Consider the following 25,728-nt stretch of genomic DNA (forward strand, 5'->3'; position numbering starts at 1 on the left):
ACATGCTGGAGGGATAGATTCCTGTCCCAGAGGCTTCCCATACTCTGGAATAGACTACCTATGTCAAACAGAGATCCTCATTAGCACTCTTCAAGAAAAATCTTGATTATTTGATGGGAAATAGGAAATTCACCCCAGTGATCACTTCTGTGGCTCTACTCGACAGGGGCACAGGAAAATAATTTTCTTGGGTGGCGAAAGCCAGGGTACTTTTCTGGCTAGGCTTATATAGGCCCTAGAGCCAATAGCCTAGTACCTACCTATGAACCTATGGAATAATACTCTACCATTTACTAAAATAATAGATACATACAATGATGATAAGGGTATGTTTTGAACTGTTACATTAGAACTTAATAGGAAAATACACAACTTAATTAATATTTACTCGATACCAGGGATTGGTACTCACACAGCTAAACATCACTTAAATCAAATAGTACAATTATCTAAAGGAAATATTATTTTAGTGGGAGATTTCAATTATATAGTTAAGGAGAAAGATTCAACTGCTATTAGTAAAAACAGAGTAACATTATCAGCCTAAAAAATGTGACCGAATTTGCAGATTAATATGAGGCATCAACGGTTTTGCTGACTTAGGTTCTCTTTTTTATACATACTTCTCTCAAAGGCATGGTTCACATTCTAAAACTGACAGGGTTTATATTTCTAATCAATTAATAATCCAAGTAATGTTAAAGTACATCCGTGCCCATTATCAGATCATAATGTTATATCTTTTTAACTACGGAGTCCAAACTATTGTACTCAAATTAAAAGAATTCCAGCCTACTTAACTACTTTATCAGATTTTAAAGATTTCATCACTTATTAGTCCTAATAGTATGAAGGACACATCTGATATTTATGTCTGGGATGCTTTTAAAGCCTACCTTTATAGGAAAATAACAAGTTGGTACATTAATAAAAAAATGGTAGAAGAATCATAAGACCAAGATTAACTTAGAGAGGTTTACATTCATAAAGTTTTCCACTAACCCCAAGTCATTAAAAATAGCCATCAAAACCAAGAGGCTTATTAAATTTTACCATATTAAAGAGGTCCATCAGATAAAAAAAAACAAGGTAACTGAATTAGAAGATATACTGATGGAATTATTAAATCAGAGCTCAACTACAGTTTATAAGATCTTTCATTAAGAAATATACTAAAAACAGATTAACAGAACAACAGATTAATGCCCTAGATAAAACAATTTCAATGTCAGAAACCAAATATCAAATTAATGATTTAAAACAAAACAAGGCCCCAGGTGATGATGTAAATATTCCAGAAGTCTATAAAATACTACTCAAAGAAGCATTAACTTTACTACATAAAGTTTTTTTTTTCTCAGTGTCAAAATCTATTTAATGTGCCTCCCTCTTGGAAATACACCCTTATTTTGCCCATATTGAAGACATATAAAGATCCCTCTAGGTATTCCTCACACAGACCAATCTCATTATTGAATGTAGACTATAAAATACTCATGTCCATTTATGGTAATAGATTGAATAAATTCCTTCCATTCCTTCCATTTCTAGCTGATGAAGATGAAACAGGATATTTTTTAAATAGAAATACGAATGGCAGTAATTGGGATTATCTCTTTTATACATTAGAAACATTAAACATCTCCAATAAATTCATACATCTTATAACACACCTTTATAATGGATGTCAGGCATATATAAAGATTGATTCTTATATCTCTCAAAACACACCAATATATAAAGGAACTAAACAAAGATGTCCCCTTTCTCCTTTGCTTTTTACTCTCGTAATGGAACTTTTAGCCAATTATACAAGTATGAAATCCAGACATTGAGGGTTTCAGTTTTGAATTTTGAAGTAACCTCCACAGTTCAATTATTTGCCAATGACATTCTTCTTACCATTTGGGGAACAAATTAAACTTTACAAGTTATCTTCGATGTTATGGAATATTTTCAAACAAATCTGGCCTAATTTTCAATGACAAAATAAAACAAAAGTACTTTCCATTAATTCAAATACTAATCTTTGAGATCAGAAATGTATTAATTATTTGGTTAAATCAAATTAACGTATTTAGGAATTATGTTGGCTAATAAAAGAAATGATAATAGTATATCTCTATAAGAAATCTTATAACTAAATAGAAACAACTCTTATTTACAGTGGACGAGAAACTTTCAATTATTAAAATGATTATACAATCCACATCATTAATGCCATCAAAAACATTGATAAAAGAATTCAACTCAATTAATCTGAAGATTTTTTTGTGCCCAAATAAACCCAGAGTAGCTCTTACACATCATAAGAGAGATTGGATTTTAGGAGGGATAGATTTGCCTGATATAGAATTATATTCTATATCAACCGTGATCAAGACTTTCTCTTTGCTAACCAATGAATATTATTCAGCCAGATTGAAAAAAATTCAAGAAGTTCTCTTTAATATCAGTGAAAGGTCTAGCTCTAATAAATGGATTATTCAATATTAGGAGTTTATTTGGATTAAAAAAAATATGTCCTGCTGAACAAACTTCCAAGCAAGGTCCCCTAACTTTTATTAAAGAATTTCCAAAACTTTGTATATAAAATATGACTTATAAACATTGGATATTTACTTGATCACAATTACTCACCAAGATGCATTCAATGAATGCAAGTTTTCAATAATATATAGAATAATCAACAATGAAACAAAAAGTATATTGGATAGTTACTGGAATTACTTCATCTCAATAACAATAATCCACCTTCTGATGATGATACAAATAATCTTGAAATCATCTAGGCAAACTACATCCTCACTTAGATGGAGATTATACTCATGGAAATGTATGAAGAGAGTTTTATTATACACCCCAAAAGTTGGAGTTGGTCAGCAGGGAAAATATATTGTGTTGGAAACGCAAAACAGATTGGTTACATATATTCTATGACGACTGTATATCTCTGAAGCAATATTGGAAAAAGGTTTCTTCAAGCTCTTTTCTCAGACAAATTTGCTTTATCTAATTTTTTGATTTTAATACTCTGATTTCTAAATGTATCAGAACAATTAAGCATCCTTTATTATGGTCTGTTTTGACAGTAGCGAGCAAAGTTATAACCAGAAATTGGAAATCTGAATCTCCCCCTTTATTCACAGAATTCAACAGTGTTCTTGCTGAACTATGTCAATTGGAACTGATGACTATTAAATCAAGAACTATTAGAACATCATTTTCATATAATCTGTGGTCCAACTTAAAACCTTATTAGACAAGAACTCACACATTACTTAAAAGATATCATTATTTGTTTTATAAGTGGTTTGTTAAATTTTCTAATAGACCCCGATGTAAATATTTTAGTTACTGCTAATTTCTGTATTTCTGTAATTGATTTTTGTACTGTTAAAAATTTAATAACAATTATTTAACAAAAAAAGAGAAGAAGCAAAGGAGCATCACATCCCAGCAGAGTGAAGCCATGGTGAGACCAACACTAGTATTAGTCAGGTAGTAGCCATTCAGGTGACTCCCCTCTTATCATTCTTGACAAGTTAATTCTTATTTTTCATTAAGTGCTGCTTGATTTGCTTCTAACCTCAGAATATCTGCCTAAATACTTCATCCATAAATCATCAGGCTCTACTTATTGGTTTCCTATCAAGTGTTTGGCAGTGCTCTGTATAGAGAGAAACACCTTCAGTGATCATGTTTCCTGTAAACGTGCCCTTGAAATGTCACCAATATCTAGTTGCACACCAGACAACTAGTGTGCAGTGACAAGCACTGCCCCAGAGTTGCAAAGATGATACTCCTGACATTACTTTTTATTCTCACTTCAACTGTCTAGTCAATAAAAAAGGGTCTACATCCAAGGATATTCCTACTACCTCTGTTGCCAGATTTGCAGATATGGGCATCTTGAGGCAATGTAGAAATTGCCATGTTTACGAACAACCAGTTAATTTTCAAACAAACTGATATGGTATGTGAGAGATGTATTTACACAGAGTCACTGGAGGCAAAGTTCTCACATAAAACCACTCCTAATACCAACAACACTGTCAGTAGTACACACACTGCATCATCACACACAATTCAAAGCAAACACATAAACCCACATATGCTGGGGCACTTAAATGTAACCTTCTTAAATCCCAAAGATGGAAGTACACAAACACCCTTAGCAACCCCAAAAGCACTCTTTAAAAAACAACAGGTAACAACAACAATGGGATTTGGAAAATGTGGACTACAACTAGGATCCCCTTCTCTTCTTCAGAAATATAAACTCAGAAATAAAATAAAAAAATCATCCATTATGACAAAATAAACTTATATGCCAATCCTCCCTCTACTCTTAAATCAGACCCAAAGAAATTCTGGAGCTCTATTAAACAGACTCTTCATCCAGGAAACCCTTCCTCTCCTAACCCATGACCCAGTGCAACACCTGAAGACATAGCCAACAAATGTAGCCATCATTTTAAAAACTCAATAACCTCCATAATAACCCCCCCCCCCCAGAAACAACACTAGCACTCCCACAAACTCTATACCTCTTTTCAAACCCTCCTAAATCCTTCTCTCTAAAAGCAATATCGACTAACTATGTAAAGTCAGTACTCTCTAAACTTAAACATTGCTCCCCATCTGTTGATAAGCTACCCTCTTACTTCCTGCAGATTGCCTCTGAACCTTTTGCCTATCCTGTATCCATCTTAATCAACCGATCCATTTCTGAATCCTATGTCCCCACTGTATGGAAAAATTTCTTTACTCTACCCATTCACAAAGGGGGCAACTCCTCAGACATATCCAACTTCAGACCGATTGCCATACTCTCTCCACTCTCAAAAATCCTAGAGAAATGCATTCACAAGCAGGTAATGCATTACCTTCACCAGGAAAACCTTCTCACACCCACACAGCATGGTTTCCGTCCCAAGCATTGTACAACTACTGTACTCCTATCATTCATCAGCATAGTCTCCCTAGCTCGTGATAACAATAAACTTGTCTCATGCCTATTCCTTGATCTTTCTAAAGCCTTTGACACTGTCTCTCACCCACTCCTCCTAGATAAGCTCACTAACTTACATTTCTCTCCCCCTACTATCTCCTGGTTCTCCAGCTATCTCTCTACCCACCAGCAATCAGTTAAATGGCTCTCTGCACTATCCTCTCCTCTCACTGTACAAATGGGAGTCCCCCAAGGGTCCATACTTGGACCACTACTCTTTAATATTTTCACCAACTTGCTATACTCCTCTTGTCCCCAGTCATCTCTTGTGCAATATGCTGATGACTCAACTGTTATAACCATTCCTGACAACCCAACTGACCTCCACTCAACTACCCAGGCATCCTTCCACACCACTGAGATTTGGCTTAGTGATAACAAACTAATACTTAATCCAAAAAAAACTAAGCTCCTACTCTTCCTCCCTAAAAACATCACCACACTCAAAAGTACATTTACCATCTTATCCTGCAACAGCACTATCATCTCAGCTGAATCTAGTACTAAATTGCTAGGTGTTACAATAGATGATCAGCTTAAGTTTGATTTCCATATTACTAACTTGGTAAAAAGAACTCATCAGAAACTTGGACACCTTTTCCGTAACAAGAAATACTTAACACTGATCGAATAAGTCTCTCCCAGGATTTATTACTCCCAACACTCCTGTACAGCTGCCACATATTCACAAACTTAAATTCTACACTTACTTACAAGCTTGAAACTACCTATAATAAGACTGCCAGATTTGCAGCTAACCAAACCTACAAGTCACACCACGGCTTAGCACTACAGCAAGTAGACTGGCTAGAATTCCCTCAGCTGCTCCAACTATACCAACTACAAATCATCCCCTCTATCTACCCTCCTTCTGCCTCAGCCTCTCCTCTATCATATCCAAATATTCCCCTGCTAGGACGCTACTCAGCTCAAATCAAGAATTATTAGGCATCTACAAACCCAAAACCAAAATAGGCTGCCTTCTCTATAACTATAACCCAGCTACATCCTGGAACCAACTCCCCTTGGAAATAAAATCCCTCCAGCATAGCAAAGGTTTCAAATCAGCCACAAGGAAATACCTAAAAACAAAGTGGTCTTGCCACTGTAGCCAACCACCATCCTTTCACCTATTTCACCACCTCACTCTTAATGCATCTCTAACACTATTCCCCTGCCTCTTCTACCTCTTCCCTAATGTATCTCTAACACTATTCCCCTGCCTCTTCTACCTCTTCCCTTCCTCTGTCTCCACCCACTCTTAATTCTTACAGTCTCAAAACAACCAACCTGTCTAGTCTGTCTCCTATACTCTACCTCCCCTACATCTCCTACTAGCCATTCTTACTTTCCTTTCTTGTTTCCAAACTCCTACACAACTAGATCCTACCCACTTTAAATAAGCATCTGCCTAACTATTAACTCATTTTGCTCTAAGCAGCTTAAATAATATTGTAACTAGTCACATTTTCTGTTGTTAATTGTTTAAAACCTTGTTTGTAACCACTCAAATACTTGTCTGCCAATTGTTAATACTCTGTATTACTGAATTGCCTGAGGAGCTTTTTTTCCTCTCCAGGTCTCTGCTTGTAAGATCCTATAGCTGATTATTACTACTATGTTACTAAAATTTAATAAATTGTTTTCTAGTCCTGAGGAGCTTTTCTCCCCGGGTCTCTGCTGAAAATGAGCAAAAGCTCAGCCAGACTAACCTGGTTAACAAATGAAAAATAAAAAATAAATACCCATGTCAACACATCTCATGGAGCCTCTACTTCTGAGCACATAAGATAAACCACCAGGAATCCAACATTCTAGTCATTGGAGACTCCATTCTGAAACACAATGATGTCTCTCTCACCAGACTGATTAAGGAGAAATTCATGGTTAGTTGTTTATCAGGGGCCAGGATCTGCCACATTACACATACACTCAGGTCTTCGGACCAAAAGTACTAGTATGACTCAGTCATAGTCCATGTGGTTGTAAATGACACAAGACATACCTCCCGATTGTATGAAGAAAGACATCATGGAGCTCTCAGAATGTGTGTCCCAGGCTGGTATGAGCCTAGCATTGAGCAGCATTTTACTTTCTCCAAGGATGATGCCACAATATGAACATAAGACGACTGACTTTAATAATTGCCTCTGGTGTCATTCTAAGGGGGTGCAATATTTGTCAGCATGGAAGGAGATGATCAAGAGACCACCCTGCTTTGCCAGGGAAAGTCTGCACCTCTCCCCTCTAGGCTTTTGAATATTAGCTAAACATTGCCCTCTATTGGGCCTTTTTTAGGCAATTCCAAACTGAATATACTTCTGACATTGCAAATCAAAACAAAGAAAATAAAAAGGGTTCCGTTCCCTAGAAGCTCTTTTCACTCTAGGGAATGCGGACATATGTACTGTCACTAAGACCTTGTTTAAAGCCACAGACAGTGCACCAAAAGTTCAAGGTTATAATGCCTTCCACACATTTAGACCAGCTACTACACAGACAAGGAACAAAGGTGGAGGTGTCTCAACTTACACCAAAAGTAAATATACCTCAAGGCTGGTCAAACAGGACAATGGGCTTAATCTGCCCCACATTCAAATCACCAGAGGCAAAATCCAGTACTACTTCCTTGCAAGCTACAGACACCCCCTCCCCCCCATGACTAAGGAAATCCATAACACATACTTAAACTTACTGGAAACACTCACCATCCAACACAATACCATATTCATGAGTGACTTTAATTACCCCACTATTAACTGGGAATTATATACACCACCAACATACAGGCACAGAGATCCCTGAATTTTGTAAACAAACTCCCCTGGACCAGAATGCCAATACAGCAACAAGGGGTGAAACCATACCGAATTGAGTCCACACTAATATGGGGAGTGCTGCACACCGCCTAGTGCGATGCCTTTTCTAGTAAGGTCAGACCACAAAATGGTCTCCTTTGAAGTAAGAATAAAATCTGGACCCCCAGCTAACCCTCAAAAATTAGGAAATACTCAAAGGCTAACTTCCTACTATTAAGTGATAGCTTATAAAAATGTCAAGCCCCATAAACCCCGAGAACACTGCTGCCTATGCAGAACTGTTCACAGAAACACTATAAAAGCATGTTAGTAGCCAAATAGAGACAGCTGTACCTACCAGGAAGAAGTAAACAACTAACTCAGAAAAGACACCCTGCGAGACATCAGTAGGGTGCAGAACAGAAAGAAAATCATGGCAAAAATTAGGAGGTGCAGCATAAAAACACTCTCTTCAAACTAAACAAAAAATGCTGAGGACAAAAACTCTACCAAAGCCAAATTTGACTTGAGGCATCCCTTTCTAGGACTATATGGAGACAGACATGACTGAACTGTCTGGTTGTGTGTCCCAGACAGGTATGTCCCTAGCCCTAAGCAGTATCCTACCCTCACCCCGGATGATGATGTCACAATATAAACAAAAAATGATTGACTTCAACAATTGGCTCAGCTTCTGGAGTCAGTTCAAGGGGATCCAGTATCTGTCTGCCTGGGAGGATATGGTATACAGACCTTGCTGCTTTGCTAGAGATGGTCTGAACCTGGTCCCCCCAGGCTTTCGGATACTGGCAAAGGCCCTTGTCTCCCCCATAGTGCCTTTTTATGCAATGTCAAAACAACAAATTTTCCAATGTAACAAAATCTAACAGAGACAAGCTCAGGGTCGTGCTGCTTAATGCTAGGAGTTTAAACATGAAGCTGCACTCCCTGGAAGCACTCCTCACCTTACAGGATGCTGACGTCTGTGCAGTTACTGAGACATGGTTCAAGGCCACTGAGAGCACCCTGGTCATGCAAGAATACAATGCTGTCTACACATTCAGACCTCAAAATAAGCATGAAGGAACCAAAGGTGGAGATGTGTCCATCTTCATTAAAAACAAATACACTTTGAGTCATGCTGTTTGACCAATCCCTATCTACTCCATGTCCAATTAACTTAGTATAGTACCCCATCACATCATTGCTAGCTATAAACACAGCATGACTAAATCTACTCCATGTCCAATTAACTTAGTATAGTACCACACTACATCATTGCTAGCTATAAACAGCATCAATCTACTCCATGTCAAATTAACTTCGTATACTACCACACCACATAATTGCTAGCTATAAACAGCATGACTCAATCCACTCCATGTCCAATTAACTTAGTATAGTACCCCCACCACCTCATTGCTAGCTATAAACAGCATGACTCAATCTACTCCATGTCCAGTTAACTTAGTATAGTACCACACCACATCACTGCTAGCTATAAACAGCATGAATCAATCTACTCCATGTTCAATTAACTTAGTATAGTACCCCACCAAATCATTGCTAACTAGAAACAGCATGACTCAATCTACTCCATGTCCAATTAACTTAGTATAGTACCATACCACACCACATCATTGCTAGCTATAGATCCCTCACCACGAACCAGGATAAGCACACCACCTACCTCGATGTACTAGGCTCTCTCACCGTACAATGCAACACCTTAGCCACACTGCCTACATTGATGTACTAGCATCCCTCACTGTACAATGCAACACTTTAGCCACAGCACCTACATCGATGTACTAGGATCCCTCACCATACAATGCAACACCTTAGCCACACCACCTACATCGATGTACTAGGATCCCTCACCGTACAATGCAACACCTTAGCCATGGGAAATTTCAACTATCTTGCCATAGAGTAGTGGACATACACAAGTTCCTGGATGTTAAATACTCTGGACCAGAATTGGCAGCTCCACTAGGGGTCTAATATCCTGGACAAAGTACTCACCAACATGGGAGCTGCTGTACTTCCCCATGTGTACCACCCTCCCTGGTTAGGTCAGACCACAAATCAGTCACGTTTGAAGTAACTACTGGAACCGATACCCTCACAGAAACAAAAATTATAAAAAAAAATTACCAAAGTTAACTACAGCCTACTAAGCAATGGTATAAAAAGCTTCATACCACCCGCAATTGCAGACATCAATGATCACTATGCAGAAGTATACGCAAATGCCCTATACAAACACTTAAGCGACTGCATACACTCTGCTGTACCTGACCGGATCAAACCTGGGTCTTCCTGTAAAAATAAGCCACCGTGGCTGATTGCTGTTGAAAAGAGAGTAGCATCTATAGAGGAAGAGCTCCCTCCTGAGCCTAAACAAGAAAATCAGAAATCTTGTAAAGTCTTCTAAAGCAAATCACAAAACTAAAACAGCATCCCTAGCCAAGGATGATCATAAGGCATTCTTTAACTACATCCATAGTCTACAAAGGGAATGCCTGGCTATGTGCTGAATTGTTTTTTTAGATGGGATCACTCATACCAAACTGGAAGATATTGCCAACCCGCTACCTGTCAGATTCAGCACAAACTTCACCCCCTATCCCCACCTACTATATTCTAAAGCATACCTAACACCAGCCACCTGCCTAGTATCTCAAGAGAACAGACCATCTTTGCACTTGCCAAGGACAAAAACACAGCCTGAATGGAACCAGATAATATCCCATGTTGTTTTCTACACAATCTAAAACAAGACCTAGCTGACCCACTTAGTGTTGACCATATTCCTGCAGAATGGAGAACAGCAACAGTAATCCCCTACACAAAAGGAGACCATCAATTGACCCTTGCAACTACAGACCCACAAGTCTAACCAGTCTCATCTACAAGGCCATGGAAAGAATCATCATGGACCTTATCAACGAGGACAGAAGTGACCTCCAAACACTGGACTCAAACCAGGTTGGCTTTGTTAAAGGTAGATCCTGCTTATTGAACCTAGTGGACTTCTCTGAGAAAGTCACCAAAACTGTGGATTAAGGTAAGGTAGTGCACACACTGCCTGTCTCAACCTTGCCAAGGCTTTTGACACAATTCCTCACTCTGGCATCATTGAGAAACTCTCCCAGATAGGGATTAACCTTTATGTTACTAGATGACTCGTAGACCCATCACCACTGAGTACCACAGGGGTCTGTGCTGGGCCCCTTACAATTTGGCATCTATTTCTTAGAAGTCCAGGCCAAAGAAGACAGCCTTTGACTCACCAAATTCACTGATGATTGCAAACTGGGAGCAATCATTGAATCTGCAATGCCCCATGCACTGGCCCAATAATCATGGAGCCTCAATGCTCAGCATTGGCAACATTGGGGGACTTGCACAATAGGAGGATTATAAGTACACATGCAAGTGCAATTTCTCTTAAGAGCACACAGAGACCCTAGTCAGTCTGCGGCTGGTTTCTGTCTTTTCTCCAGATCCCCAATAAGACTTCCCACTGGCACAGCTATAGAGTGGAGTCCTTAGCCAGGGTTCCAAGCCAAGTCATCCAACACTCCCTCTGTCCAACCAGTGCTTCATGTCCCTGCCCAAGTAGCTGACACATACAGTGAGATTTGTTTTACACACACACACACACACACACACACACACACACACACACACACACACATGGGGAAGGCTGGCAAGGTTTATTAGCTATGCCCCCCTTCTGCCCAAACTATAAGGTAGTTATCACTGCCACCAGAACCCCTCCTTAACTACTATAAGGCCCTTACAAAGGGTGTGTAATGTTACTATTAATACAAATGGTAGTCTGACCAAGAGCAAGGCTATTTAAGAGTGACCTGTACAGTGTCACCAAATACATATGCAAGTACCGTAACAGCTTAAATATGTCTCACAAATATCAGCCACAAAGACGGGTTTAAATATAACAATACCCAGTAAAACAACACGGTAACTTCAGAGTTCAAAATGACAGAATATATAAAGCAACACTGCAGGACAGTCTCAAATAAAGAAAATATCAAGATATCATTGCTGGAGCCTTCCTGTGTCCTGACAGTGCTCTTCAAAGTATCTGGAGATATACAGAGCTGAGTATATGTTTCTGGCACTTCAGAGTTTAGTATTGTTAATTGTTGTTTGACTAATTTTATATCATTGCTGGCTGACTTCAGAGTTGTGCACTGTTATTTTTGCTTCACTGTATAGTTTTCCAGATCTCTGCTGAAGGTGTTGGTTTTCCTATACCCACTGTCCCTATTCCTGTGTTGTTTAAATTTGGAGGCTTTTGCAGTTGCCCGCCCCCCCCCCCCCCCCACTGTAGATCTGATCTGGGACACTCCCCCCAGTCCCATCTCTTTACCTCATTCTACCTAATAGACTCCTTCTGCACTTGTTTTTGGTCATTTTTAATTTAATTGCATTTTTTAAACTGTTTGGTCTAACATTGCTACATACTCAAGTGTGCTAGCTTGCACTGCATTTGAATTGTTTTACTGCTGTTTTAGCTACTTTTCTGTATTTGTGTGTGTGTGTGTGTGTATATATATATATATATATATATATATATATATATATATACACACACACACACACACACACACACACACACACACACACACACACACACACACACACACACACACACCTTTCCTGTAACTAGTGTAGTCCAGATTCAGATTTGCTGTATCCAGGACTGTATGTAAGCTTCTAAGCCCCCCCCCCCCCAAGCTTTCTGTGTTGGAGGGAAGCCTTCTAGCTTATCAGTGGGAGTGGTAAACACTAGGTAACCTATCTACCACATAAGGAGTTGTTCTGGCCCAGAAATTGTAGTTATTGGCCGTTTGGCAGTTTTTCCATCTCTCTCAACTTTCTGATTTAAAAGCCCGCATTCACAATTGTTTCCCCCCTTTCCTGTAACTAGTTTAGTCCAGATACAAATTCTAAGTTTTAGCACTTGAATTTGCTTATTCGTGATCAGCACTTGTAAGCACTAAATAACCCAATTACTACAGCACTCAGCCTCTCTCAATACCTAGAGGAAAACAGTTTTTGTACTTACTTTCCTCACTTGCTTAGAGAAAAACAACTCTTATACTCACTTTCCTCACTTATCTAGAGCAAAATTGTTTTTTATTCAGACATGTCCAAGGGTCAGCTCCCAGTGTTCTCTCCTATCTATCTGATGAATCTGGGCATCTTGGGGCAATGTAGAAATTGCCTCATGTACACAGACAACCCTCTCCTCCTACCACCCAACACTACAACCTGTGAGAGATGCACTTATCTAGCCAAACTGGAGGTAAAGCTCTCTCCAATCATGACTGAACTTGACAGTCAGGAGGAGAAGGTAAACACTTGCACCACACCACACTCATCACATAGTCTCGCTAAATCTACACCACCAAAATCCACATACAGAAACACAAAAACATTCGCGGAGGCTATGAATAATAATCTCCTCAAGCAACAGAGAAAGCCAAAGCAGAAATGCAAGCAACCTCCACCCCCCCAACATAACCCAAATGACACATAGCCCGCAGACTCAGTGTGCCACTCAACTACAGTCTATAAGGCAAAACAACGTACCCAACACACTAGTCATAGGTGACTCTATAGTCAGGCACACTGATGTCCCATTCACCAGGCTAAACAAGGAGAAGGTTACTGTCAGCTGCCTGTCGGGTGCCAGGATCAGTCACATAACCCATGCACTCAGGTCACTCCACAAGCAAAATTTGACTCTCTCATTGTCCATGTTGGTGTGAATGACCTGAGATGTACCTCCCTGGACTACATGAAAAGAGACACGGAAAATATCTCCGATCTTGTACCCCAGGCAGGTATGACCCTAGCCCTGAGTAGCATTCTGCCATCACCCAGAATGATGCCGCAGTACAAGGACAAAATGATTGACTTCAACAATTGGCTAAGCATCTGGTACCATTCTAAAGGGATACAGTACCTGTCTGCCTGGGATGACATGGTCGACAGACCACGATGCTTTGTCAGAGATGGCCTGAACCCGTCACCCCTGGGATTCCGGATACTGGCTAAGGTTCTTGCTGCCCCTATAGTGCCTTTTTTAGGCAAGGTTCAAATGACAAATTCACCACCGTAACAGGAACAGGCAAGCAAAAACTGAGGGTGATGCTACTCAATGCTAGAAGTCTAAATCTCAAAATGCGCTCACTCGAGGCACTCCTTAAAATGGAGAACATAGATATCTGTGCAGTGACTGAGACCTGGTTCAAGGCTCCAGAGAGCACCTCTGCACTACCAGGCTATAACTCATACCACACTTTTCGGCCATGTAACCTGGACCGGAACACCAAAGGCGGAGGTGTGTCCATATTCATTAAGGATAGCCACACCTCCAGGCTAGTTGCTCAGCATAATGCAGCCGAGGTTATCCAAGTGCAACTAACTCTGGGCAAAACTGCAATCCAAATTGTAGCTTGCTACAGATCGCCCACCATGCCCCAGGATTCCCACTCCTCTTTTCTTGATGTACTGTAAAATATTAGGGTTCAACCAAACACCCTAATAATGGGCAATTTCAACTACCCCACCATTAACTGAGAAAACTACTCATGACCCAACTCCTTCGCTCAACGCTTTCTGGAATTCATAAACTCCCAATGCCCTGGATCAACTTATCCACACCCCCACCAGGGGCAACAATATCCTAGATCTAGTCATTACCACATGAGTGACCAGTGTTCCACACCTGCAATCAACTCCTCTTTGGTCCGATCTGACCATAAGCTAATTACCCTAGATATCCACATCCTGCCCCCCATTAAGGAAACCATGGTAAAAAAATGTCTCCAAAGTCAACTTCATGCTTCTTAAGACAGAAGTGGTGAACTTCATGACACCCATGCAGATGGACAATACAGTTACAACTACTGAATCCTACACAATTGCACTTTATAAGCACTTACATGAGTGCATGAATCGTGCTATCCCAAACAGAACCAAGATGCTATCCTGCAAAAAAAGGAAGCCAATCTGGTGGTCCCCTGCCATAAACAAACTGTACAACAGAAGGAAGAAACTGTTGCAAAAGAGAGTAAATCCCATGAGTGAAGGAACTCCCTGATCAGCCTCAGTAAGAAGCTGCGATCCCTAATAAAATCCTCCAAAGCTAGTTACAAAAACAAAATTGCCACTGATTCTAAAGACAATCACAAAGCATTCTATAGCTATGTCAAGAATCTCAATGGCAACACTCAGATCTGCTCCGAGTTACAGAACAATGGCACTAAATATACAGACCCAACTGATATTGCCAACATCCTGGCAGATAGGTTCAGTGCTAACTTTACTCCCCTCTCACCCCCTAAACAGCCCATCTCTATATCGGAAGAATGCAAAGTTGCTGTAATCACATCTGCAATCTGTCTCAGTAAGGCCCTTTTGTAGGATGTCCACATCGTTAGGAGTTTTGATTATGGCTCCTAGTTTGCAGTCATCTGCAAACTTTGTTAGCCAAAGACCTTCTTTGTTTGGTATCTAGTTCTCTGAAGTACAGATTAATAGGAGAGGACCCAGGACTGAACCCTGTGGTACTCCACTTGTCACTGGTCTAAAGTTTGATTTGGAGTCTGCTACTTTCACAGTGTGAGTTCTTTAAGTGAGCCAGTTGGCAACCCATCTTTGGACATAGGGATTTATACCTAGTTCTGTGAGTTTATCTATAATTCCAGAGTGGGGGATGGTGTCAAAAGCCTTGGCGGGATCTAGATGGGTTGTGTGAACCATCTTACCCTCCTGTATGGCTTTGGTGACTGCTTCAAAGAAGTCTATCAGGTTTAGGAGACAGAATCTGCCTTTTACAAACCCGAACTGGGTGGGGTCCAATGTTTGGAGATTATCAATGTCACTGTTTAGAATTTTCATGATGATACGTTCCATAGCCTTGCATACCAGGCTCATCAGGCTAATGGGGTGGTAGTTCCCAAGGTCATTGGTGGCTCCCCCTTTGTGGAGTGGGATAACCGTCGCTGTGCGCCATTCAGTGGGCACAACGCCTGAGGTGAGGCTACGATTGAACATGGTACTTAGGTGGTGTGCCAGTTCAGTCTGTAGTTCATGTAGAACACAGCCTGGGATGTTGTCAGGTCAAACGGATGCTGTGTTCTTGGCTTTGGAGAGTGTGTTTTTTACCTGTGTAGCCATGATTACAGGTACTTTGCATTATTCCGGTACAGAGATGGGCCCTTTAGGGGATGATAGGGGGCAAAGTTAGCACTGAACCTATCTGCCAGGATGTTGGCAATATCAGTTGGTTCTGTATATTTAGTGCCATTGTACTGTAATTCAGAGCAGGTCTGAGTGCTGCTATTTAGATAATAATTTTGGGAATGTCCAGGAGAAGGTTGAAAGCCATTTGAGATAAGCAGCCAGTATTGACTGCCAAAGTATGCTGCTTGATTTTATCCTGAAGAGCTGTCATTTTTTTCTGCAGAATTTTCTGGTAAGTGTAGTGTATACAGATGAAGCTGATGGAGAAGATATGGATGAGTTTGAGAAATATGTTCGTCACTGTTTTGGAGGTGGTCAGTAGGACAGAAAAGTTAGCAAAAATGGTAAATTGTTGTCAAAGTCAGGATCATTAGGGAACAGGGTGTAGCTAGCTGTGTAGTAGGCATTATGGAGATGGAAGCCGACAGTGTGTGTGTGTGTGTGTGTGTGTGTACACGTGTTTTGAGAAGTGCCTAGTGAAGAGTAATATGAGGTATGAAGTGATTTGATTATGTTTATGGGCAGCTGGTTACACGTCAATAAAAGGATACACACCAGGGGTGGGCAGAAATGAGGGTGGGAAGTAAGTGAAGTGAGTTGAAAATCTATGCACTTCATCAAGAAAGCATGCAGTCTGAGAATGAGTGGTAAGCGAAACAAAATAAAAGAAAGTTAGAGGGGAAAGATGTAGGTTATGATAAAGTATCAGGAATGCCAATACTCCTGGCTTCAGGCATGGTGCTACAGCTAGTATATCAGTTGTCTGACAGAGTAGAGGAAATGTGGGCACTTTAGAAAGAATCTGGCCGTATTCTGGGAGGATATCCTGTTCCATGGCAATTATTTAAATTGGGTCAAATAACAGTACAAAGACAGTAGCTAAGTTCTTCACCATCTAACATGTCTTGAATTGTTGGCCGGCACGGGATTTTATCAGCTGTAAAAAACAATAAAAAAATAATCAGGACAGGCTTCCCTGTGCTGCATTGTTTAAATAGGGTCCAGCAACTCTTCATGTTATGAAGGATGCCGGATTAGAGGACCAACTTGGAATGAATTTTTAGATTCTGATATTTACAAGGGAAGCAATAGTTTGTAAAGAACTGTGCTTGCATATTCCTAATACAAAACAGTTGTAGAACAGACAAGGCACCTGCCATGGGTGGCAGAACATAGGAGTGGATCCTTTAAACAAGAAGTTTGACAACTAGTTTACATTCAGCAATTATGCTTGTAAACTATCAAACTACTTAAAGGTAGAAACAAGTTGTTAGATTTCTTCTTTAATAACCACGTTTATAAAAAAAAACTTGAGAATTACAAGCAGTTCTAGGGAGGGCCACATGAGAGTGTTATCAGGGCATCAGATTCCTGCATAGGATACGGTAAAATATGTCTGTCCTTCTTATCATGCTTGTTGTATGAGGCTTCCATACTCTAGTTTAGGTCTAATGTAACTTATTGATTTCATCATATATGGTTTCCTAGACTTTAAATCTTTTTATACAGCTTATTTTATTTATTTATTTACATTTGTTGACCGGGAGTGTCCGACTGGACGTAGGTCCATTTTCAGCAGAGGCCTGGGGAGAAAAGCTCCACAATTAAAATAAACAGACAGTAGTTACATTGGATTACATAGAGATTAACAATTTACATATAGCAATTACTTACAACATATTTACAGATGAAGAACATAGTACATCAGTAGACAACTAGAATCTTTATCTGTGAAGTACATAACAGACATTAACAAATGTTGCAATGAGAAGTTCCTGCTGTATAATAAGTACTGGCTTATGAGCATCTGAGCTTGTTATAATCAAGGTAGTTAGTGGAGTGGAAAGAAAGGTAGTGGTTGGATGGGGTGGGTGATATTAGAGTGGGAGTTGCAATGGCATAGCCAGCATGTTTTAGGTGTGCTTTTAGTAAAGTTTTGAAGTGGGTGCATGATGGTATGGAGGTAATTGTGGGTGGGAGTGAGTTCCATAATTTGGCTATGGTGCAAGAGAATAGTGCTTCACCAGCAGTTATTGGCTTTAGTGATCTGCAAGTGATTTTTGTTGCTGGATCTTAGTGGTCTCATGGTGCGACAGTGTTGGGAGTAGATTCTGGAGCGATGGGACATTTAGTGGATGGTTTACTAGTTTGTGGGTGAGTGAGAGTTGATACCACTGAAGGAGGTGAGGGAGTTCAAGCCAGCCCAGTTCAGCAAGTGAGAGACAGTGGTGACTATGGTAGGATGCCCCTGTGGCGAATTTGGCGATTTTGTTGTAGCAGGTCTCTAGTTTGTTTAGATCGCATTGCCTTAGGTTGGTATATATTGGAGAGGCATAAAGTAGGGTGGAGATAAGATGGGAATTTGCTATTGAAATCTTTGCTGCTTTGGTGAGAAGTTGCTTACTTCTGTATAACGCTCCTAGTTTTTTGTGGACTTTTTTTATGGTCATGGATATGTAAATGTCAAATTTTAGTTTATTGTCTATTTCCACTCCTAGCAATTTGGTGTGTTCATTTGGGTATATAGTGGTGTTGTCTTTTGCTATGATGTTAAAGTGAGAGTTGTTTTGAGTATGTTTGGTGGGTTGGAAGATGAGTAGTTTAGTTTTGTTTGGGATGAGTATTAATTGGGCATCGGATAACCAAGTTTCAACAGATGAAAAGGCTACCTGTGTGATTTTTTGCAGTTTGGGTAGGGACTGGGCTGAGCAGATGATGGTCGAGTCATCTGCATATTGTATGAGTGTGCCATGCGTGGTGGCAGAGGCTAGATTATTTGTGAAAACAGAGAAGAGTAGGGGTCCAAGGATGGATCCTTGGGGAACCCCTATGGAGACAGGTAGTTGGGGAAAGATGTCATTCTGCCATACAACAGATTGTTGGTGGTCAGACAGGTAACTCTGAAACCAGTTGGTGACTGATTGTGAGAAGGATAGTTTATTGAGGACAGAGATAAGTTGTTTGTGTGGGACCATGTCAAATGCTTTAGATAGGTCTAGGAAAGTAGCAGAGGAGAGATAGCCATTGTTTTTACGCTGAAGGATAGTGTTAGTAAAGGAGAGTAAGGCAGTGGTGGTGCTATGATTTGGTCGGAAACCATGCTATTGGAAAGGAGGTTGTTAGTAAGGAGGTAGTCTGAGACCTGAGTGTGTATGCATCTCTCTAGTATTTTGGAGAGTGGAGAGAACATAGCTATGGGGCGGTAATTGGTTAGTTCTGCGGAGGGTCCGTCTTTGTGAAGGGGAATTATATGTGATACTTTCCACAGTGTGGGAACGTAACTTTCTGACAGAGATTGGTTAATCAAGATGGATACTGGGTAGGCCAGAGCATCAGCTGCGATTTGTAGGTATTCACTTGGGAGGTTGTCTGCTGCTAATTTGGTGGGCTTAAGTTTAGTTAAGAGTTTTTATATGTTGGAGGTAGGTACAGGAGAAAAAGAGAAGGCAGTGGGGAGATTACTAGTTGAAGGTGTGGATTGGAGGGGAGGGGGGTTGTGTTGTTTAGCTAGTGATAGTATGGTTTGTGTGAAGTGTGTGTTGAATGAGGTAGCAATATTTTCTGAGGAGTGAGGGATGTTAGGAGGAGGGGTACTGACTTTACCTGGGTGGACGATGGAGTTTATGGAGGACCAGAATTGTTTGGGGCTATGTTGTGAGAAGTCTAGGGGAGACTGGTAGTATTGGAATTTGCCCTGTTTTATTAGCTTTTTGACTCTATTGCGTAGTTCTAGGAATTTCTGTCTAGCTGAGGGGGTTTTGGTTTTGTGCCAGTGCTCCCAGGCTTTATCCCTGTTTTTCATTTCTGACTTAGTGGTTTTCTGTAGCCATGGGGAGGGTTGTGCTTTGGTTCTGGAAAGTCTTATGGGGGCATGGTAATTAAGGATGTTCAGGAAGGTAGCATTAAAAAATTCAACTGTGTCATCAAGACTGATGTACTTTAGAGGATGCCAGTTACATTCTTTGAGGGATGAGATGAATGTGAGTGGGTTAAAGTTTATTTTTTTACGTATTTGACGGTAGATGACAGGTTTAGCTTGGTATAGGTATGTTTTGAGTAGGAATGTTGGGGAGTGATCACTGAGGCTATCTGATAAGCAGCCTGTTATATATGACTGGGGGCTCTTACTGACTAGTATCCAGTCCAGGGTAGTGTGCTTGTTGGAGTTTTTATTTATCCTGGTTGGCGACTGGACTAGTTGGGTGAAGCCATGAAGGTTTACGATGGGTTGGATGGTTGCCAGAACAGGATTGCCAGTCAATATTGAAATCACCTAAAATTATAGTTTCTTGGGGGAGATGGTGGGTAGACCAGCTGAGGAGGTTTTCTAGTGGAGGGATGTTTTGGTCAGGTGGGAAGTAGCATCCAATTATGTTGATGGTTTTGTTTTGGTTTATTTTGAGGTTGGTAGACGAGCTGAGGAGGTTTTCTAGTGGAGGGATGTTTTGGTCAGGTGGGAAGTAGCATCCAATTATGTTGATGGTTTTGTTTTGGTTTATTTTGAGGTTGGTATATATTATTTCTTCATTGCCTATTTGTGGAGCTGATGATTTTAAGATCTGGATGTTTAGATGCTGTTTAAATATTATAGCTACACCGCCTCCTTTCTCATTTAGCTGGTCTACTATTAGTATGCCGGAACCTGTAGAGAATATTTGCTCACTGGTAATGTGAGGTTTTAGCCAGGTTTCTGTCAGAATGACTACATCTGGGGAATACAAGCATATGGTGGCATGGAGTTCATGGACTTTGTTGGATATACTTCTAATATTTAGGCTTAGTAGAAGGAAGTCACTTGGTTATTGTTTTAATGACCCAATCCTGCAGGGGATCCCACCAACGTAATCCATCTTACCATATGCTCTAGAAAAATTCACCAAATGTTCTGAAAGTAGCCAACCAACAAAGTGTAATCAGGAAAAGTCACATTTTGACACCAAGCTCATTTGCCATTACCCCATAGTCTAAACATGGCATTAAAATGCTGTATATGTACCAGCACTGTTTAAATACCTACTTACAAAATTAAGCTGGACACATCTGCCTTCTTTCCTGGCTCAGTACTGCCCTTTATGTATCTAAAGATGGAGAAAATCAGACCTTTGAAAAGGGTTACCACTTCCCACTGTTCAAGAAAGGTAGCCCTGCTATATGCACTTGGGGTGGGGGAGGGGTGTGAAAATGGCAAATATTTTTATCTTTTATAAGTAAACAAAGTACTACAGACGTGTGAGGCACTATACCTGAAAGATATTAATAGGTCATTGAAAAATAAACTACGGCAATTATACAACATTAACATTATTTTTAAAAGACCTTTATTGAATTATCACTTGAGACATAGGCAAACTTACATTTATATAAAAGTACTGAAATGGTATTAAGTTCACATTTACAAACATTATGTATCACAGATGTTGTCCTATACAATATAATCAAAGCAACATTACATAAAATGTTCAACTCCTGCCTTCCTCTTAAACCTCATTCCTCCTCCAAAATATTTACATGCACAGTTCCCACAACTTCCATACTTGCCTATGTAATTTATTTTGACTTTTCCAAAGATGCCACTTCCAGTTCTTTTATAATATTCAAGGTGGGAAATACAGTTGATTTAGACTTCGAATTCCATTTCCTAGTAATTGTTTTTTGGCAACCACCAAAATTAAAACTTAACAAGGCCTTAGTATGGACAAACAAATCAGATCCCATATCCCAGCTCAAAAAATCCTTCCCTTAGTGACACTCATTCGCTTGCCCGGTATTTCTGACTGGGTACTCTAAGTCTAAGGAATATTTAAAGTCTCCTAACTTGTTACACGCGTCAGGCAGGGACTAGGGTTACCATCTGTGACCTGCCCCACTTTGAGAGGGACAGTCCCTCTTTGGGATGTGGTGTCCTGCATAAAAATTGAAAAAATGGCAAACGTCCTGAGATTTTAGGACAAAAATATTTCCTATATTTTACGTAATACTTGCATAACACAGTCATTCTGTATCTGAAACACCTAAATTTTATAAGAAACAGAATAAGCAACTAGAATGCTACAAGAACAAGCTTTTATTTAGGCAAAAAGTGAATTTATGTCCTTTGTACTGGCCGTGGGTATGTTTTGCCCTGCAAAATCTAACGTTTGTACCAAAAATGTCCCACTTTGGGCATTTGAAAAGGTGGGAACTCTGGCAGGGACATTTTATATTAATAAACGTAAGGTCATCATTTCACAGTATGTTGTAGGCTCTCTTAACTTGAAATTGCCAAACCAATGTAGGTGTTTTTCTCTCTCCTTTGGGGGGGGGGGGGGTCATGTGTGATTTTGCAAACTGTTGATGCTCAGAAGAAAAATAACTTATTTCTAGAATTTATGAATTGAAGAGGAGACTCACAGCTCTCAGCCTGAGCACTAGCCCTCGGTACTGTTGAACGAATGGGCAAAATGTAGCACCAGTAGTAATGGTTTACTAACCACTTCAACTGGGAAGGTCACAGAACGGTTAAATATGCTGGTTTTACTTGTAAAAAAGATCCCTTAATGAATTAATATGATGGATTTCTATTTACCGTGTATTTTACTTCATTCCTAACACTGAATGGGTGACATTTATATAAAATATATATTTCAAAATATTTTAAAAACTGTCATAATATATGTCAACCTTTGTATGCTATTTTTATGTATATTAATCGTCGGATGATTGGAAATATATTTCATCGGATGATTGAAAGTGACAGCTGCACGTTGGGAGGGTGGCCTAATGATTAAGGTGTTTGCCTTACAAGCAGCACAAGGTGCAGGGTTTGAGTCTCACAAGGGATAATTGGGCTTAAAATGGCTCGCAAGGGCAATTAGCTTAGTACTAATCTATGAACCTAAATTAATATTACTGGCTTCGTGAGTCGTGGGCGTGTTAGGGGCGGGGTTTGCTACTGACGGGTACTAACTACACTGTTAGTTTTTATTAGGACAAGCCATGATAACCTAAAACTTTCCCACTCTGTGAAAAAGTGGCAAACGTACTTAACTTGGTCGAAATGCTGGCCTCTTTACATGATGGGCACCTAACCACATCCATACACCTCCACAAATAACGGCCGTATAACCAAGGTCAATAGGGCAATTCGGGTATAACAGGACTAGGGCCATTAGCCTAGTAACCTCCCAGACCCCCCCCCCCCAGCACACAAACTTACAAAATAAAAAGCGTATTTAAAATAGTCAGCTAGTTCTGCGCGGTTTGACTTACGTTTGCAGGCCAGCTGCAAGGAAGAGCAAGCCTGAACTCTATACTCCAACAATGTTCTCTCATCGTCCAGCAACTGTTTGCCCTGGTGTAGGACTCGTAGGCCCTCAAGGGGGATGTCCAGCAAATAGGACAGTTTTCTTTTCAGCGATCCCACCAGTTCTTCATTGTGGACGTAAATGACCCGACAACGTCGCTGAAGATCGTATACAAACACCTGGAAGTCCTCAGGTCCTGCTTTAAGTAAACAAGAAACAGTGGAATCAGGTTCGAGCCCAAGACTTTCCAAGGAGCGGGCATCGCCTTCCAGCGCCCCGGAAACACCCGAGAGCTCCAACTGATCGGCAGGGACCCCAATAATTTCTGTTAAGCGAGCCTTCAAGGATCCCAAGGAGTCTGAGCTCGTTACATACAGGTCCAGTACAGGTGTGGATTGTGTGCGGACGTGAATCAAAAACTCCAAAGCACCGGACGCGGTGTGTCGGTACTTCTGGATCACTTTAACTTTCCGGTCACCAGCATCAGAAGCAGTGTCAAGATGAAATGCATCCAGGTGAGTGCTGGTGTCCGGTAACTGATCCCGGCTGTACTGCAGTCCCATATCATGGGCCGTGACCGAGGTGCAGCCTGCCGCCTGCAGGGCAGCTTTAAGGTCTCCCACCGTACTGTCCGTGCTCACGGTGAACGATGTCACGGCTCTGCCAACGGGATCCTTTACCACAACCCACAGGGGCTGCTTGCTCGCCATGCTGCTATGAAACTTACACTTCCTATCACAGACGCACTAGTCCTCCTCGGATCTGAGGGGACGGGCCGCCCCTTAACGGGTGTGGTAGTAACAGGGCGGTGCTGCTCATGAGACGGGAGTCCCACTGCGTCTGGGTTTGACCCAATAATTAAGTCACCGTTAGCTTAATTACTGCACCCAGTATATCGGCAGGTCCAGCTTTCTATATACGCAATGTTACCAGATGTCTGTATCTGCAACAATGTTACCAGATGTCTGTATCTGCAACAATGTAACCAGCACGGAAAAAGGGAAGCTGGAGCACGAGGCCGGGTGTTGTTACATTCCGGCCTCGAACTGGTGGCCCCCAGTAACTTTAATAATTACTAGTAATGTATGTGCAGAGCAATGCTGGGCAAAAGCCCCAAACCCAAGGCGGCACTGCTTGTTGCCTCCCCGTCATTATTTTAATGCCACATACCAAGCAAGGGCTGCACATAAGTCGGCAAAGTGAATAAATCCTACAGATACACAACTTATTTCCCAGCGTAGATACCTCTCAGCTGTACAGATTTTCGCCTCACATTTTTGGTCCGTTTTTCATAAAATTGTGGTTTTATGATAAATTAGTGGCAACGCATTAAAGAATGAAGTTAGAAAATAATGACAGACATTTGAGCTGCAGGCATCATACTCTTCAGAAAATTCATGCTAATGTAAAACCGGTTATTCTATCAACCTTCTAAGTTTGCAAGAGCAATATTTAAAAATCGTCACTATTGTTGGGCCGTTGTCGCACTTTTACTTATGGCTTTGTCTAGATTTTTTGATCTAAGTGGTTGAGATGTATATTCACAGTTCAAAGAGCACTTAAAAGAGGTGCTGTCAGCTTTTCTAAGGTCTAACAAGGTCACAAGAGTTATTTTTTCCCCTCAAATCTATGTAATGTACATCTCTTAACTACTCAAAAAATCAGCACAAAGCCCAAAATACTATTTTATTGTAAATTTATGTAGAGCTTTTCTTCCCGGCCCGCCACTGAAAAAGAACTGTAACCAGTGGGATCATCCCAGTAAACAAATACAAATAAATAAAGTAAAATAATTATGGGGGTGGAGGGAGCAAATGCCCAACATCAGGAACAATTTTTAATTGTTAATCTTCTCTTAAAAAGGTTAATAGAACAACACTTTCTGCATTAGCATGTGTTTGCTCAACATGTGCTGATTGATTGGATTCCACTTGAAAATGTCAACAACCATAACATCGAACCTGGGAATATTTTTATTTATTTTATATTTGTTGACCAGGATAGTCTGACTGGATGTATGTCCATTTTCAGCGGAGGGCCTGGGAGAAAAGCTCCAAGGTAAGTGGTTACAATTACACATAAAACATTATTTATTTTATTTATTTAACATTTGGTAACTTGGAAAGTCCAACTTGGAACAAAGCCAACTTTCAGCAGCAGGGCTGGCCATAGCTGAAATGGCGCTCTAGGCGAAGTACTGCTCTGGCGCCCCTTAAGCTCCACCCACACTGTACACAAGGAACACCTCTATTTGAGCCACGCCCACAGACGGGTCACTCCCACAAAACACTCCAGTTCTTTCCATGTTTAAATGCATGAAAATCCAAGTCATACTGTAAGACAC

At 40.5% G+C, this 25,728-nt stretch overlaps 1 protein-coding gene across 1 annotated transcript in view; it reads right to left on the reverse strand.

The window, feature by feature from the left end:
* The window catches only part of LOC122803267, a 531,454-nt gene extending 507,106 nt beyond the window's left edge, over positions 1 to 24,348 (reverse strand). Inside the window, exon 1 of the mRNA XM_044072857.1 lies at positions 23,350 to 24,348. Coding sequence (XP_043928792.1) covers positions 23,350 to 24,094 — 745 coding nt within the window. The 5' untranslated portion in view covers positions 24,095 to 24,348. The remainder of the gene's footprint in view (positions 1 to 23,349) is intronic.
* Between the last annotated feature and the right edge of the window lie 1,380 nt (positions 24,349 to 25,728).

The sequence above is a fragment of the Protopterus annectens genome, chromosome 5.part1 (assembly GCF_019279795.1).
Source record: "Protopterus annectens isolate FY-2018-M chromosome 5.part1, PAN1.0, whole genome shotgun sequence".
NCBI lineage: Eukaryota > Metazoa > Chordata > Ceratodontiformes > Protopteridae > Protopterus > Protopterus annectens.